Source organism: Echeneis naucrates, chromosome 9 (assembly GCF_900963305.1).
Source record: "Echeneis naucrates chromosome 9, fEcheNa1.1, whole genome shotgun sequence".
NCBI lineage: Eukaryota > Metazoa > Chordata > Actinopteri > Carangiformes > Echeneidae > Echeneis > Echeneis naucrates.
In genome coordinates, this window is record NC_042519.1 from 1,267,675 (window position 1) to 1,285,769 (window position 18,095).

General features: G+C 42.3%; 1 protein-coding gene across 1 annotated transcript in view; it reads left to right on the top strand.

Annotated features, from left to right (window-relative positions):
- tjp2b (tight junction protein 2b (zona occludens 2)) overlaps positions 1-18,095 on the top strand; it is a 46,351-nt gene that overhangs the window by 17,350 nt on the left and 10,906 nt on the right. Inside the window, exons 7-19 of the mRNA XM_029510808.1 lie at positions 108-261; positions 3,128-3,233; positions 3,497-3,600; positions 4,037-4,100; positions 4,417-4,567; positions 4,663-4,771; positions 9,258-9,477; positions 14,834-15,018; positions 15,215-15,310; positions 15,535-15,614; positions 15,708-15,918; positions 16,052-16,152; positions 16,718-16,936. Coding sequence (XP_029366668.1) covers positions 108-261; positions 3,128-3,233; positions 3,497-3,600; positions 4,037-4,100; positions 4,417-4,567; positions 4,663-4,771; positions 9,258-9,477; positions 14,834-15,018; positions 15,215-15,310; positions 15,535-15,614; positions 15,708-15,918; positions 16,052-16,152; positions 16,718-16,936 — 1,800 coding nt within the window. The remainder of the gene's footprint in view (positions 1-107; positions 262-3,127; positions 3,234-3,496; positions 3,601-4,036; positions 4,101-4,416; positions 4,568-4,662; positions 4,772-9,257; positions 9,478-14,833; positions 15,019-15,214; positions 15,311-15,534; positions 15,615-15,707; positions 15,919-16,051; positions 16,153-16,717; positions 16,937-18,095) is intronic.

Genomic DNA, 18,095 nt, shown 5'->3' on the forward strand with positions numbered 1-18,095 from the left:
GTAAAGTTGAGCTTGAGAGAAATAACAACTAATATAAATAATAACAACTGCACAATACACACTGTGTGTTTGTGTGTGTGTGTGTGTGTGTGTGTGTGTGTGTGTAGATTAATGGCACAGTGACAGAGAACCTCTCCCTCCATGATGCTGGGAAGCTGATTGAGAGGTCCAGAGGGAAGCTGCAGCTGGTGGTCCAGAGAGACCAGCGTCAGATCCTTGTCAGGATCCCCCCCCTGGCAGACTCTGACTCTGATAATGATGGTGAGTTTGTAAGTCCTGTTCTACAGTTACTGCTTGTCTGAGCTGGACCTGATCCCCGCCAGAATCTGCACCCCTGTGGTCTGTGGTGAGGTCAGACCTTGTTCCCTCTGAGAATCAGACCCCTGAAACTATTTTGAGTTCACCTGAGCTCACCAAAGCCCTACACAAGATGAGTTTGGCTGAGTCAGGATCAGTATCAGTCAGGAAGAGGATCAGAATCAGTCAGGATCCATGCCACCGTCCTCCTTATCATAGCGTACTCCCATGGATGTATTATTAGAACAGGATGCCAGATCTAAAAATGGTGCCCATTCAACTCTTTACAATTTGCTTGGCTGACATGTTCTTCACTGTTGACTGGTGTATACAGCTTATGTAGGGTCTCTCCCATCATTCTTCTGGGCTCTGAAGACCAGTGAAAGGAATTCTGGATCTCTGGATGTGCGTTAGTGATGCAGAAAGCCAATAGAAGCTAATCAAGTACGTGATGAGATTAATTAAGGTTTATTTTTTACATGAAATGTTACTTCGTGATGTACCAGTGCATTGTAAGGGTAAATTTTTTTGGCTTTTTTCTGACTTTATTAGTTAGGAGATCTTGGGGATTGACAGGAGAGGGGGGAGGAAAAATGGCAAATTAAACCAAAGACAAACAAGTTTCACTAATGAAGGACTTGTGTGTGACCCTGTCTCTATATGCTTCCAAAAATTAGCTTTTGCTGCAGACATTGCCATGTTCGATGAGTCAGCAGTTAGCCAACTTCTTTTGATTGACCTACATTTACGCATAGGTTGGTGCAAAACTTTAACACATGTACAGATCACCTCCTCCCGTTCCAGTCCGACTGTCTGTATACATGCAGCAGTAGCTGAACTTTCAATCCCATTATATGGGTGTGCTTGTCTGATGATTATAAATTCAATTTCAGTCGAGCTAACATTTTTACATGTACATGTAAGTCCAGTTTTAGTTAGACTAACACAATAATTTGTTCTTTTATGTGTCATGTAAACGTAGTGCGTGATCCCTGTCGAAGTCTGATAATACATCCATGGTAGAAACATGTAGCAGCTTAACAGGTGGTGTACCTCCTCCTTCTTCAACAATGCATCCAGAGTGGATGCCATCTGATAGATTTTTTTTTTTTTGTAAACACTTGTTTATTGTTGAGGTCTGTGAATCTCATCTTTTTTTCACCCTCATTTATCCCTGATTAATGATGATTGTTTATTTAAAGCTTATCAAAGATTAATTATAGATTATTAATAAGTGGAAACTAACGATTAAAAATGTGTTGATGAAGTTAAATTAATCAGGGAATAAGAGGGAGGGCGGGGGTCAGTATGTATCACAGAGGGGCAGTTCAGGTCTGGTGTAGCTTGGCCACAGGGAGATTGATCTGATGGTGAACTGATGGTATTGATCTGAGGCGCTGCTGCGTCTCTGTGTTTTCTCTTGCAGATAAAATGTCCTACTTTTAGCTGAAGGAGCTGCAGTCTCACTCTGTTTGTGCCTGACTTGGTCGTAGCCTCTCTCTCTTTAAATCCCCTGGTTTCTCAATAAACACGTTTAACCCGATCTTCTCTGAGCTGTGTGGTTCATTAAGTCGGGAGGCGCCGCTGCAGCTGCGTCTGTGTCATCTGTGTCTTGTCATGGACACAGATGAAGTGTTGCATGAATCTCACTGGGTAAGATCTTGACGTCTCTGTGTGTAACATGCTAATCACTCCTAACAGCGCCGCTGCAAACTCTATGTCCAGATGGATCTGAACTCACCTGTCTGTCCATCACCTGTTGCCTCTGATCTCTGATCTCTCCCTTGTTTGTCCATTTCATATGGACACCAGTTGGCTCTGCCCTGTCACCTGATAGTCCACACTGGATCAGGTCTGTGACTCTCAGTCGATGATCTAGACTGGATTGCGCTGCTGAGGGAAACAGGATCATTATCATCATCACCATCAACATCATTTTAAGTTAGAGCTGATGTGACTATGTGTCTCTAGGTGAACTTCCTGTCCAGATGTCACTGAAAAACATTCTCCATGTCAGTTCCACCCATACAGGGTTAGGGTAACATACAGGTCAAGTAACATTTGGTGAACTTCTGCAAACAATAACTGACATTAGGTTACGTTAGCTAGCATTCGCTGACCACAACTGATTTTAGGGTATATTAGCTAACATTAAATTACATTACACATTAGGTTAGATTAGCTGACAGAAGCTCACATTAGGTTACATTAGCTAACAGTGGGTTACAATAGATAACCTTAATGAACGTTAGGCTATAGTGGTTAAAATGAGCTTTCATTTGTTAACCTTAACCAACAGCATTCAGTGGGGGTTCCAGCCTTTTGAGGTCAAGCACTTGATATGTCATCCTCACTCTCTCTGTCTCTCATAACAATCAGACTAACCAGGAAGAGCCCCCACCCCCCGCCCGCCCGCCCACACACACACACACACACACACACACACACACACACACACACACACTTTTACATTAAAGATGCAGATGATCAACTTGAAGCCAAAACGGGATAAAATGGTAATATGACGTGAAGGGTTGTTACAATTAGTTTGTTAGGTAGCCCTAACCCTCTTGTTTTCTCACCTCCAATATTTCTGGTATGATGGAGAACCCCCCCACAGACACTCTCTTTCTTGAGTATGTGTCATCACTCAGACAAACTCCTCTTCTAATGCCCTCACTTTGTCCCATGTGGTGATCAGCTGGTGTCTGAGTTTCCTGAGGCTTCTCTTCTCTGGTGGTGGTTTTGATGATCTTGGTGGTCTTGGTGGAGGGTGTAGCTTGTAAGAAGCCATTGTGTCTAACTGTCTGTCCATCTGTCTGTCTGCCAGACATTTCAGAAATGGAGTCATACCATTCTTATTCCCCACCAGAGGAGAGGAGGTCTCACCAGTCCGACCTTTCCTCCCACTCATCAAATGAAAGAGACAACCACAGGTATGAGAGATGATCCTGTGAAGGAGATGAATAAAACTGTGTCTCCTCAGTGGAGCTGGCTGATTATGTGCCTGTTGAACTGTTGAAAGATGATGGTTATTTAGGGTTATGTCAGCAAACATCCTTGCATTGAACTCGAGAAAAGAATGTGTGTGTGTCTTTGTATTACTTTGTGAGTGTTTTTGTGTCTGTCTTTGTCTTTTTGTCCATGTATGTGTGCGTCTCTGTCTGTGTGTGTCTATGTGTGCATTTGTGGGGAACAGGGATGAAACCACAGTCAAGACGTCAGTATTGGCATCCCCGTTCAGAGTTCCTGAACACCCTCATGTCTCAACTGATGTCACACTCCAGGACGAGGAGACTCTAGGTGACAACATGTATACACACACACACACAAAGAGAAACACACAATAGGACAAGTCAGGAAGGACACAAGAAGACAGTTGGTACCAGAGAGGACAGAACAAGACAGGGGAAAGAGGGAGGACAAGAGAGGACAGAAGAAGACAGTATCAAAACAAATCAAAATATATTTATAATGCACCAAATCATAGTAAAGTTACAATAGACAGAAAATAACAGGAGAGGGCAGGAAAGGTAGGAGATGGCAGAACAAGCCAAGAGAGGATAGGATAGGACAGGACAGGAAGGGCAGTTCCCTCGTTGAAACTGAGCTGTCTCTCTCTGTCTGCTTCACTTTCTTTTCTGACATTTAATTTGTTTACTTCACCAACATGCCGTGTTTTTTTGTTGCGATTGTGATCATGCTCCATATCAACACCATCTGGTTCTCTGGTCCACAGTCTCTGTAAGTACCACGCCCAAGATTCTCCTGAGACCGAGTGCAGAAGATGAGAAACTCTATGGGTCAGTTTGTCTTTCATTAGTCCTCTGATCTGGAGACTTTGATGAAATGTCACTGGTGCTGTGTTGCTTCTAAACTGTATGTGTGCTGGCATCTAAAGGATTTCATAGACCTAGTGATCTGGATCTAGTCAGGGTACAGGTATGTGTGACAACGAAGGTAACGTGACCTCATATTTCATTGAGGTTGATCAAAAGGTTTACATGTGTGGGACTCAGTGCACCTAAATGTACCAGACCTGACCCAGAACAACATCCCACTGTGGCCCAGGACCAGGTCTGTACAGGTGTTTTAGCTAACAAGTACATCTCTCCGCAGGCCGAACACAGTCATGGTTAATTTCCAGAAAGGGGACAGTGTTGGGCTCAGACTAGCAGGAGGAAATGATGTCGGCATCTTTATTGCTGGTGTTCAGGAGGGCAGTCCTGCTGAGGAGGAGGGGCTTCGTGTTGGAGACCAAATATTAAAGGTGCTGTTCCAGACTTTGTTCAAAGACAATGTGACCTTGAGTTTACAGACAGATTAGTATGATGTCATCAATCCAAATCTCCTTTTGTGTGGCAGGTGAATGACGTTGATTTCCAGGGTTTGGTGAGGGAGGAGGCTGTGCTTTTCCTGTTGGAGATCCCTAAGGGTGATGTGGTCACAATCCTGGCTCAGAGCAAACCTGATGGTAAACTGTCTCCATATCATTTGTCATCAACAGTTTGTCCTACAGACACAGTGCATTCATGCTTATCAGAATCTTAAAGATAATCTATAATCCTATAGATTATATAGATTATATATTATATAGATTATATAGATTATATATATATATATATATATATATATAACAAAGACATAAATCTGAAATGGAAAAATAATCCCTGAAAGTCCATAACTATTGTTTCGGTTGACTTTCCCATTTTCAGAGACTGTGGATCAGAGTAATTGACAATAACTGAATACATCGAATATTTCATTCTCCAAATCTCCCCTCAGTTACATCAAGGACATGTACAAATTTGTCAATAAAATAAAAACCTTTTGGTGGTTCTACACCTAGCAGCTGTGCCGTGGACCATAAGTTTTCTCCATCCTAGACAGACATTTGACACATTTTGGAAAAACTGTCTCTAACAAAACTACAATAAAACCATTACACTACCTCAGATACCTTGACAACAGTATTTGTCTTTGGGACAGATTTGAAGCAGATTTCCTCTCTTTTTTGCATATTCAAAAAATCAACACACACCACCATAAAATACAACTAAAACACAATTTACAACCCCTCGACATAGAATGTCTGGACTTATTGGACTTATTGGACCTTTTCTACAATTCAAGTGACCAGAATAAATCACTGGCCATCACATATGACACAATGCCACAGTCCACCACACACTACTTCACAAATATCAATTAAATAACAACGTTACAATTCAGCATGTGCAATTTCACTATTTACTATATGTTTTATTAGTTACATTTAATTTTATGTTTGTCATATATTGCATTTGTCAAATTTAATTTTACTTTATCTTACTGATTTTAGTGGTTCTATATTTTTTATATACTAAAACAGATTTATTTATATGGTGCCAAATCATAACAAAGCTACATCAAGGCACTTATAGCATGGTCGAGACCAAACTCTTTATGGAGTTATTAAAGAGACCCAAGGTATCGCTCCAAGAGCAAGCACTTGGAGACAGTGGCAAGGAAAATTTCCTTTAAGAGACAGAAACCTCGAGCAGAACCAGACTGCCATCTATCTCGATAGGTTGGACTGAGAGAGGGAGAAAGGGAGGCAGTGAGAGAGACACAGTGAGAGCAAGTGTGAAGAAGAGTTGGCAGAGTGATGGAGAAAGAATAAGAGCAGGACAGAAGATGCCATGGAAAATACAAACAAACATACAGAAAACATACAGTGAATGCGACTGTAAACAAATCTCTAAACAAATTTGGAGACACGAAATGATGCAATGTACATGCATTGGAAAGAGAGGGAGAGAAAGAGAGGTGCACAATGCAACCCCCAGCAGTGTAGGCCTATAGCAGTCCAACTAAAAAACTTTTCATTTTGTTTTTCTTTAACTCTGCTTTGTCATAAAGGAAGGTTTTAAGCCTGATCTTGTGATAGAGTCTGTCCCTGGGAGTTGGTTCCATAGAAAAGCAGCCTGATAGCTGAAAGATAAACCTCCCAATTTACTCTTTACTCTCCAGAGAGCAAATTGACATCCTGGGACAGCCTGGTCATTAAGAACTTTCCAAATTAAGAGAAGGATTTTGAATTTTGATTAGAATTTTACTGGGAGCCTATGAAGAGAAGCTAACTGGAGTACAGTGGATGTAAAAAGTCTACACACACCAGCTAAAATGTCAGGCGTCATGATGAGAAAAAAAAAAAAAATGAGACCAAGATAAGTAATTTCAGAAATGTGTCCACCCTTAATGTGAGTTATACCATGTACAACTCAATTAGAAAACAAGCTAAAATATTTTAGGGGAGGGGGGCTGAAAATAGAATAAAAAAAAAAAAATATATATATATCTGTGTAAATGTCCACACCCACTTACAACTGGGGATGGGACTGTGGTCAGAATTCATAAAATCACATTCAAACTAATTGAATTAAATTGGAGTCAGTACACACCTGTCATCATTTAAAGTGACTCTGAATGAAGTTGATTAAAGTTTTTTGTTCTAGAAGACTTTTCTCAACAGTTTCTCACTCACATCTAATAGTAAAAGTCATGGTTCGCAGAGAGCTTCCAAGCAAGATCTCATCAAGGTATGAGCCAGGAGAAGGGCACAAAAGATCTTCCAATACATTAGATCTACCATGGAACACGGTGAAGACAGTTATGATCAAGTGGAGAAAATATGACACAACAGTAAAATTAAAAAATATATGAAAAGACAGAGAAGCCTTCAGCAACATTAAAGGAGCTGCAGGAAGCACTGGTTGTGTAGTTCATGTCACTGCAATCTCCCATATTCTTCAGTTGTCGAGGCTATAGGGTTGGGTGGAAAGATAGAAATCATCCAGGCCTGGCTAATTTTGCAAAAATGTCTCCCAAAAGCATTTGGGAAAATGTGTTATAGTCTGATGAATCCAAGGTTGAACTTCTTTGCCATAATTCCTAAAGGTATGCTTGGTGCAAAAACAACACTGTGCATCAGCAAAAGAACACCATAGCCACACTCAATCAAGGCGATGGCAGCATCATGCTTTGGGACTGCTTGTTTTAAGCTGGAAACTGGGGCCATTGTCAAGGTGGAGGGAATTATGAACATTCCATATACATGTCATTGGCACAAAGCCTTCAGGCTTCTGCTAGAAAGCTGAAAATGAAGAGGAACTTCACCTTTCAGCACATCAACGAGGCAAAGCATACATGCAAATCAACAAAAAAATGGCTTCACTGCAGGAGAAAATTGTTTGGCCTCCATCACGAGGTCACACAAAGAAAGGCCTACATGCAAACCATGAAGCTTGACAAGAGGTCACTTTTGTTCGAATCCATCCAAAGACTCCATTTTCCTTGCAGTTTGCACCTATGTGCAAACTCACCAGGAGGTGGGAGGCTCTCGTCTCTGATTAGCAGAGACGTATCTACAACACAGGGAGTCATGGGAACAGGGCCGTGACATCACTCCCCCTTGAAACAACAGCTGGGAACTTATATCGTCCTCTTTCAGGTATTCGTGCTCAGGAGAAGGTTTGCCTTTCCCATCACAGACAAAAGTTACTTGTACACATGTGCTTATTCCCCCTTTGTCTTTGGAGTTTCACCCTCGCTGGACGAGAAGAGACCCGTGTTCACCTGAACACTTTTTCCAGATCCATGAGAGTCAGGTCTTTGCAACCCAGCGGCCTCTCAGCTATTGCCTGCAGAAGGAAGATGGTGTTTCAACCACTCTTTGTTTCATTGCTGCCCCACCGAGAAACTAGTGTAGTCAGTCTCCAGTAACAAGAATGGCACCGCCAGTACCACACACTGGAGGGCTGCTGGATCTAACTGACGGACCTACACACAGACCAGTTTGCTCAGGAGAGCGACACAAGTAAGAGGTTGTCTGGGGAGAGATGTTAGATTTGTGTGTTTTACGAGCTTAGTGCTCATTATTGTTGTGTGTTTTAATGGACCGCCGGGTCCGATTGCTGCTGTACTCTAAGGAGTATTTTTTATTTGCTGCCTGTTTAGTTTGTGTTCACCTCGCTAAACTATTTGTGTTATCCCATTCAAGATTGTTTTTTTTTGTGGTTGCGCCACCATGAGTGAAAACTAAGTTGCTTTGTCAGTCTACACCCAGACAGCGGGCTACAGACTACCATCTGCCATTGTTAACCGGAACTCAGCTTTTGCTGATTGTTTTTGTGTGATGTGACTTCCCCCGGAAGCCGCGCCATCTTGAGACACACACACATGCTGTAGTTTACCTGTTTTGTCTTTACACCACTGCTGTCTTGATGTGTTTTGCTTAGCATTAGTGGGTAGTATAGTATTTATTAAATGAAACAACTGTTAGCTTTTTTAATTCTTGTGGAAGTTAATAAATATTACTTGTAGCTTCAAAGAGAAGTCTTCTCCTCATTATTGTGCATATTTTATTGTGATAAGTGGCTGATTGAGAGAGTCAGAGTTTCTCACCTTCACCCTTTACCTAGTGCTGCTGATATTTCAGATATTGGCTCCTCTAATTGAACAACTGTTTATGAGGCAACGTTTACAGTTTGGTTATTGGTCCTGGTTTCCAGGTGGTGCCCCACATTATGAATTGAATTTAATAATTTCTGATTTTATAATTCCTAATTATCTGTGATATCTCTGACTATCTCTGATTGTTAGGAATTATTCGTCAGTACTTTTTCTAACCAGGCTAATTCATCAGGAAGACTCACAGGAGCCTGGAGCTGGGTTAGGGTTAGTCACTGAGACTAATGGGTGACTTTTGTTTTGGTTGTGCAAATAAAACAGGAAATTTTAACATGTTGGTTCATTGCTGATCTTTAAAAGTCTAAGCTCAGTGTCCCACATCCTGGTCCTGAGCCTTCACCTCATGATTTCTATTTATTCATATCTATTTAAGATACCCCAAATCATAATCAAATACAGCGTCACTTATTTTAATATTTCTGTCTTGTCTCTCACTTTACTGTCACTAGTCTATAATGACATCTTAGTGTCGGGACGTGGAGACTCGTTTTTCATCCGGACCCACTTCGAGTATGAGAAGGAGACTCCACAGAGCCTGGCCTTCAGCCGAGGGGACATTTTCAAGGTGGTGGACACCCTTTACGATGGCAAACTTGGAAACTGGCTGGCAATCCGTGTGGGCAAGGAGAAGCAGTTGCTGGAGAAAGGCATCATCCCCAACAAGAGCAGGTAGGTATACTGGGCACAAAATTAGGCACCTATAAAGGCCACAAGGGCATGACCCTAACCCGTGATCCTTAAGAAAAATAGTGGTTTCATAGGGTGACCCTGACTCCTGATTCCTGACCAGGAACAGTTTTTCTGAAACTACAGCTTCTGTAATGAAGATCCAGATCTTCAGATGGGACAGGAAGTCTAACTTTAACCACAATGGAATAACTGGACACACAGTGATCAGGTGTGGCCCAGTACAGCTTGTATATCTCATCCTCCAGCATGATTCCTTCCAACAACACACGGCTACTGTATCAGTCGCAAAACACAGACTTGCCCATAACCCATAAACCTGAAATTGGACTGTCTGTAAACCTAGACCTAAACTGTCTGCCCCAGAATGGTCTCTAAACCTACACCTAGTCTGTCTATTAACTTGGACATGGACTCCGATCTGAAGAGTCTTAAATTAATCCACTGGTTGTAAAAAGAAGTAAAATGGGGAGGGTGACAGCAGCCCCTCATCACTTAATGATCCTCAGTCCTCTTCGGATTATCAGGTACAGTTAGGTCCATAAATATTTAGACACTGACACAATTTTCAGTATTTTATCTCTGTACACCTCCACAATGGATTTGAAATCAAGCAATCTAGATGTGGTTTGATTTCATACTTCCATCTTTAATTTGAGAGTATTTACATTCATATCAGTTGAACAGTGTATGAATTACAACACATTTTGTGTGCTCTCCACCTTTTTAATGAGCCAAAAATATTTGGCTGCTCAGCTGTTCCATGGCCAGGCGTGTCTTATTAATTCATTGTTACATTTACAAGGAGCAGATAAAAGATGTAAAATTTATTTCAAGTCTGGTGTTTGTGATTGGAAGCTGGTGACGTCAACTCTCAATATAAAGTCCAAAGAGCTGTCACTACCAGTGCCATTATTAACCAATCGTTAGGCTGAAAAATCAAAATAAATGCATCAGGGAGATGGCAAAAATATAGTTGTGGCCAAAGCTACTAATGGGAACATACTTGAAATGAAATACCACACTGATGAGTTCGATAATACCAGAAAATGCAGAAGACTGCGGAAAAAAACAAGTGTGGTGAATGGCAAAAGAATCTTTACCTGATGAAGAAAAGCCCCTTCACAGTTTGCCAGATTAAGATCCCTTTCCAGGAGGTAGACATATGTCTCAAAATCAACATTTAAGAGAAAATTTTGCCAGAGTCAATACAGAGAGTTCACTACATTGTGTAACCCGCTGGTGATCCTCAAAAAACTGGAAAGCCAGGTTAGAATATATCAAGAAACATCTGAAAGAGCTTGTGTAGTTCTGGAACAGCATCCTATGGATAGATGAGACAAAGTTCACCTTGTTTCACCAGAATGATGGGAAAATAAGAGTATGGAGAAGGGAAAGAACTGCTCAAGATCCAAAGCATACCACCTCATACCACTCAGCATACTGGTGGTAGTGTCATGGCATGGGAAATTCATTAATGATGTGACAATGATGTTTTGGGTTGTGATACCTCTTAGTATGAACATATTTCCAGGATATCAGACTATGCTTGAGTACAGCAGGCTTTACAACAGGTTGGCAGAGGCTAGAAATAGGTATTATGGCAGGGTGTACAATTTCTCCATTAGCATTCACAATGGCAATGGGGGTAATTATTAGAGCTTCTAGGTGGGTTGTAGGTGGAGAGTATGAAAAGAGTACTCTAGTGACTTAATAAAAACTTAAAGTGGGCTAGTATGAAAATCAAGCTTAGTAAGTCTAGAAGTATCTCAATATGTAGAGGAAGATTAAGTGATCGATGGTTTGTAATAGATGAAGAGGAAATTCCAATAAATAGGGAAAAACCAGTAAAGAATCTAGGTAGGTGGTACAAGGCAGTTTTGCATGATGGAGAATAGGTAGTGCAGTTTTGGAAGGATATTGCTGAGGGACTGGATAGAATAGACAAATCAGGACTTCCAGGAAAGTTGAAGCTGTGATGTTTGCAGTTTGGATTAGTTCCCAGTTTGTTGTGGCCACTGTCGGTATATGAGATTCCAATATCTGCTGCAGAGAAAATGGAAAGACTAGTCAGCTTTTACATTAGGTGGCTCAGTGTTCTGAGATGTTTAAGCACTGTGGCACTGTATGGGAAAGACATACCTCAGCTCCCAGTATCTAGTCTAGTGGAGGAGTTTAAATGTACTAATGGGGAGAAAATGGAATCCAAGAATGGCAGTGCAGGAAGCGAAAGCAACTCTTAGGCATACAGAGATTGTGGGTAATGTACAGATAGGCCAGGTAGGCTTGGGGCTTGGTTTAACTGGGAAGGTGTAGAGAAGAAAAAGCTTAGTTGGAAAGAGCTGTGGAGTATGGAGGAAAGTAGTATTAGATTTTTGATAGGGGCAACATATGATGTATTGCCAACTGCCCAGAACCTAAAACTCTGGTTAAATGGACACCCGGTATGTTCGTTGTGTTCAGGTACTACAACTCTAAAGAACATCTTGTCAGGTTGTAAGGTTTGTCTGTCACAAGGATGGTATATGTGGCAACATAACCAGGTTTTCAAAAACTGGCAAATTTAGGAGGGTCTAAAACAAAGAGAGTTGCAATTCAGTTTGTTCAAGAAGGAGGGAAAGTTAATAAGATAAGGAGGCAAGGTAGCTTAGAGGATGCTGGTGACTGGGAGATGCAGGTGGATTTATGAGGAAAGCTTTTTGTTCCCCAGGAAATAGCCTGTACAAAGCTAAGGCCTGATATAATTTTGTGGTCTAGGAGTAGAATGAGAGTATATTTCATAGAGCTGACTGTGCCATGGGAGGATTCAGTTGAAGAAGCATATGAAAGGAAGAAGGTCAGGTATGTAGAGCTAGGTAAGGATGCTGAGCAGCGAGGATGGAAGGTTAGGATTTGTCCAGTGGAAGTAGGATGTAGAGGGTTTGTAGCCAGATCTGTTGTTGCCTTGTTGAGGGAGTTAGGAGGAAGAGGACAGAGTGTGAGGAAAATAGTGAAGGAAATGTCGGATGAGGCAATAAGATCCAGTCAGTGGATTTGGATTAGAAGAACTAATACTAGCTGGGGTCCCAGCAGGGGGAGCTCTTAAGTTAGACAGAGCTCTTAAGTTAGACAGAAGCAGAGGAAGAAACCCAGGAAGAGGAAGTGTATTTAAGTGGAGGGTGTGGCCTGTTTGAGCCCCTTTGAGACCATGCGGTTTGTCTAGGCGCGTTAGCCTGTATTGGTGTGATTTGGTTTAATTATAGGACTGTTCTGGTGAGTTTGGTTGCTGAATCTGCTAGTGTAGCTTGTCTTCCACCTCCTGCACCCTCTATACTTTCCTGCCCCCTACCCAAACCAGGGTCTGTATCCCATCCCTACTTTTATCTCCACCTCTTCTATTTCTCCCCCCTATCCGGACCAGGGTCTGTATCCTCACCCCGCTTTACTGGTGCAGTTGGTGAAAGGTCAGAGTAGTTGACAGTCGTGCTGTTTGAGTTGTCTTTGTGTGAGGAGCGGTGATGGGTGGGGGGGTGACTCTGGGACTCCAGTGATCACTGTTTAGCCTCCTGGAGGTGTTGTGGGCCTAACTAGACGAAACACCAGTGAAAGGAGGTTCCCACCTGATGACCCCAAAGACATGTTAGCTATCACTACTCACTGGCTTTAGATATAGATTTAGATATTATCTGTAGGGCACATAGTGCAGGGTGAACGTTTGTTGTTAGGGAGCAGTGATAGTTTGAAATTTGTTAGTTTTAGAGAGTTAATCACTGAGTCTGGTCCATTTTTTGTCACACATGTTTCTTGTGTTTAATCTAAATGGTGTGGATTGCTCCCTAAAACAGCATTTCATCACCAAGTTCCTCAGTGCCCTGTCATTTTTACTAGTGTGTAACTATGTATGTTGTATGCTTTTCACTTTTTCTCTAGTTCCCTGGATTTTTCTCTTCCTGTATGTTCTTTGTTTTTTATTTTCTTTTTTTTCCTTTTTAGCCATGTGAAGCACTGTGTTGATCTTTATGAGGATGTGGTATATAAATTAGGTTAGGTCTTGAATTTTGGCTGATAGTATCTGCTCATATTCTACCAAATGCTTCAGAACTCATTGGACGGCACTTCATGGTGCAGATGGACAACGACCCAAAGCATACTGCAAAAGCAACTGAAGATCTTTTTAAGGCAAAAAAGTGTAATGTTCTGCAATGGCCAAGTCAGTCACCTGACCTGAATCCAACTGAGCATGCATGTCACTTGCTACAGAGGAAACTGAAGGGAAAATACCCAAAGAACAAGCAGGAGCTGAAGACAGCTCCAGTAGAGTCCTGGAGGAGCATCATCTGGGATAAAATCCAGCGTCTGGGGATGTCTATGGGCTGAAGACTTCAGGCTGTCATTGACTGCAAAGGATTTGCAACCAGTGTTGGGAGTAATGCGTTACAAAAGTAATTAATTACTGTAATGCATTGCTTTTGATGTAACACGGGAATGTAAAGGCATTATTAAAAAAAAAAAAAGTTTAATATTTTACTCTGTACAAATGTTAGTAATGCGTGCTACAATGCATTTTTACCTGGAGGGCAAGATCAGCAGAGGAGAAAATAAATCTGTGCACAATGTTTCACTTCCCTTCTAATCTTCTATACAGAAGAGGTGAGTGCAACAGCAGCAGATGCAACGTTGGACATTACATTTGTGAGATGGGCATATGCCCATTACTTTCAGTTCGTCAGAAATAAGGACATGAGGAATATTGTAGTTAAATGCACTTTTTTGTGAAACCTAAAGCTCTCTCCACTTCCACATGATCTACATTCAGAATGCCAAATCCATATTTCCAATTATTGTGGTGAGAGTAACTTAAAAATAATGCAAAAGTAGTCTATACAGTAATATAAAGCAACGAATTGCTTTGAAATGACAGTAATAAATAATGCCTTCCAGTTTTGAAGTAACTTGCCCAACAATATTTGCAACCAAGTATTAAAAATAACACTTTGATTTATGATTGTACTATCCATTTACTTTTGGTACCTCAAAAAAATGGAAGACACATGTAAAATGTATCGTAATTCCTCCACTGTTCACCTAATTTGGAGGTAAATACCCTCAAATTAAAGCTGAAGTCCAATGCCATCATATACAGAGCAAAAATGCAGAAAGTTGTACGAATGTCCAAATATTAATGCGTAAGCATCTTATGAATTTTCTGTTCAGGTTTGAAGTTTGATTTGTAATTAAATAATTGAATGGGCTGTCGGACTTGATTGACAGGGCAGTTTATTTATTTATTTACTTTTTTCATAGAAACTGTGGCTGGTTGTCTTGTGAAACTGTCTGTGCCCCCAACCCCCACCCCCAGGGCAGAGCAGATGTCAACTGTTCAGAGCTCCCATAAAGCTGCTACAGGTGACCGGGCTGACTTCTGGAGGCTGCGAGGTCAACGCTCCCTGAAGAGGAAGGACCTAAGGAAGAGCAGGGATACCCAGAGCACACAGACACTCACCACACGCTTCCCTGCCTACGAACGGGTGGTGCTCCGAGAGGGTGGGTGATCTCATTCATTCATATAGCTATTTACCTTTGCGCCTATATATTTGTCAGTCCCTCCACCCTTGCAGTCCAGGCCTCAGTTCAAAACCCACTTCATAATTCAGCTCATTTTGAGTAGGTTTACACTGGCATGTGTCATCCATCTCCTGGCTCGTTCCTGGTCTTAGTGTCATGAACTGTGTTTTTGCAGCTGGTTTCCGGCGCCCGGTGGTTCTGTTTGGTCCCATCGCCGACGCTGCCAATGAGAGGCTGGCATCAGAAAGACCGGACATGTTTATCGTTGCCAGTGAGTGTCTCTGTGTATATTTGTGTTCACCCTGTGTATATGTTTCCTCCCTATGTCTGTGTATGTGCACATTTTTCCTCATTGTGTGTGCGAATTTCCTCACTGTATGTATGGTTTGTCAATGTGTGCGTATGGTTTGTCTGTGTGTGTGTGTGTGTGTGTGTGTCCTCATTTCATGTATATGTTTGTTTCTTTACTCTTTGTGTGTGTGTGTGTATTCTCAGAAACAGAACCTAAAGACGCTGGCTCTGAAAAGTCATCAGGTGTTGTCCGACTAAACACCATCCGACAAATCATTGAGCAGGTATCCAAACACACACACACATACACACACACACACACACACACTTCCTCTAGCAGTTGTTCCACAAGCTCTGCCTTGTTATGTCCGAACCAGGACAAACACGCCCTTTTGGATGTCACGCCACGGGCAGTGGACACCCTGAACTACACCCAGTGGTACCCCATTGTCATCTTCTTCAACCCTGACACCAAGCAAGGCATAAAGGCCATGAGGCAAAGGATCATTCCTGCCTCCAATCGCAGTGCCCGGAAGCTCTACGAGCAGGCCATCAAACTGAGGAAGACCTCCTCCCACCTGTTCACAGGTACACACGCAGCTGACACACAGGCTGAAACACAGACACATACACACAGGTAAGACACAATGTGTGTGTTGTCACACACACATTGATCAATGCGAGTGTGTTAATGTTGAAGAGTGTATCTGTTCTCATCCAGCCACCATTGACCTCAACTCAGCCAACGACGGCTGGTATGGAAGTCTGAAGGACTCAATAAAGGAGCAACAGATACAGGCTGTGTGGGTCTCTGATGGAAAGGTACACAACGACAGACACACACAGACACACACACAGAAACAAATTGACACAGGTATACGCAGACATGAAGGTACACACAGACACACATCAACTTACATATTCAGGCTCCTCTGGCAGGTGGCGAACTGACCTTATAATGGATCAGACCTGGTGAGACCAAATCCAGGTGTCAGAAAAAAGAGCTGTTAAAACAGCACAGCTCAGAGTCCATGGTTGGTTCTGAATCGGTCATGAACCAGCATCAGTCCTGAACTTGGATCAGAACTGAACCAGAATTGGGCTGTTACGGCTCTGTGTGTGACACAGCTATTTCTGTGTCTAGTAATAAAAGAGTTCAGAGTTGGATTGTGGATCCTGACCCAGTCTGAGCTACTGGTTCTAGTAAAGTGGACGCTTCAGTCTGGTGAGGTGGACTGGACCATCCTTCCACCTGTGTGTCTTCCACTTCCTATTAGTAGAGTCTCTACAGCTCGACTTTGTTTATGTCCTCTCCTCTGTTGTCGTTCTATCCTTCTGTCCATCCTTCCTTCCTGTACACCCAAGATCCATCATGTGTCTCTTCTAGCTGGAGGGAGTAGAGACTGATCTGGACTGCCAGGATGTAGAGCGTCTGTCCTTCCTATCCGCCATGTCCACCGACTACCTCAGCATGGACAGCAGGCTAACCTCTGACCTGGAGGACACCGCTGATGAGGGCGGGGCCTACACTGACAATGAGCCCGATCTGGAGACAATTCATGTTTCTGCCATCAGTCGCTCGTCTGAACCCGTCACAGCTGAGGAGGTCTCACTCTATCTGTCTATATTGCTCTGTCTGTCACTCTCTCTCTGCCTCAGTCTGTCTCTCTCTCTTTCACTCTCACTGCATTCTGGGAGTTTGTCTGTGAAGTGTTTGGAGTTGAGTGAGGAGGTTTTTTAATCCTGTGATTTACACAAAAGTAAGCAAAATTAATCTGTCAAACTGTTGATACATGGAGCAGAACCTGAGCTAGATAGTTTTTTTTCTTTTGCTTCCCTCTATGGTTAGGATATGCCTCCCCTATCTGCCAGACTTGGAGTCAAAGTGGCGACTGCTCCTCAGTACACAGTGGAGCAAGTTCTCTTCATGATAGGACAAATTGGCCATGAGAACACAACATATGGCTCCTGGGTGAATCAGGTTGCTGTGGTCTTTCTCTGCTAGAAGTACCTGGTCCACCTGTTGGTGGAAAGAAGTCTGATATTGGATGATCTGTTTTTCATTGTTTCCCACCATTTGTCCCCGTCACCCGGATCAGGTGTGCCCCCATTCATGACATGTCTTTTCACTGTCTGTCTTTCACATAGGTGTGAAAAGGTAAGCTGTGTGTGCGGGGTGGGGGGACAAAGCAGCATGGCTCCTTAAACCACAGAATGGTTTAGGGAACACCTACGCACACTGCCAAATATACCAGTACCTTGTTTAAGGACCATGGTATTCCTGTGCTGGATTGGCCAGCAGACTGGCCTTCTCTGAACCGCATAGAGAATCTATGGGATATTGTGAAGAGAAAGATGGGAGCCACCAGACCCAACAAAGCAGAGGAGCTGAAGCCTCCTATCCATAACACCTCAGCAGTGCCACAGACTGATCGCCCCCATGCCACATTGCTGCAGTAACTCATGCAAAAGAAGTGGTGACCAAGTATTGAGTTTTGTGCATGTTCATACTTTTCAGTCCAATATTTTGTTAAAAATTATTTTTAATTTGTCTTTACTAATATTCAAATATTCTGAGATCCAAATTACACACCTGTATATTGCTTATAAAAAGATGTTATGGGTATTTTGAGGCCATCTATTATTTAAATTCAAGCCAAATTAACATAAGCCTTCTCTTACAAGTTCATTGTGATTTCAGTATTCATCTTAAACCAGGTCAGTATTGCCCCTGAGCTTCTTCCTTTTGTTAGTCCACGTAGGTT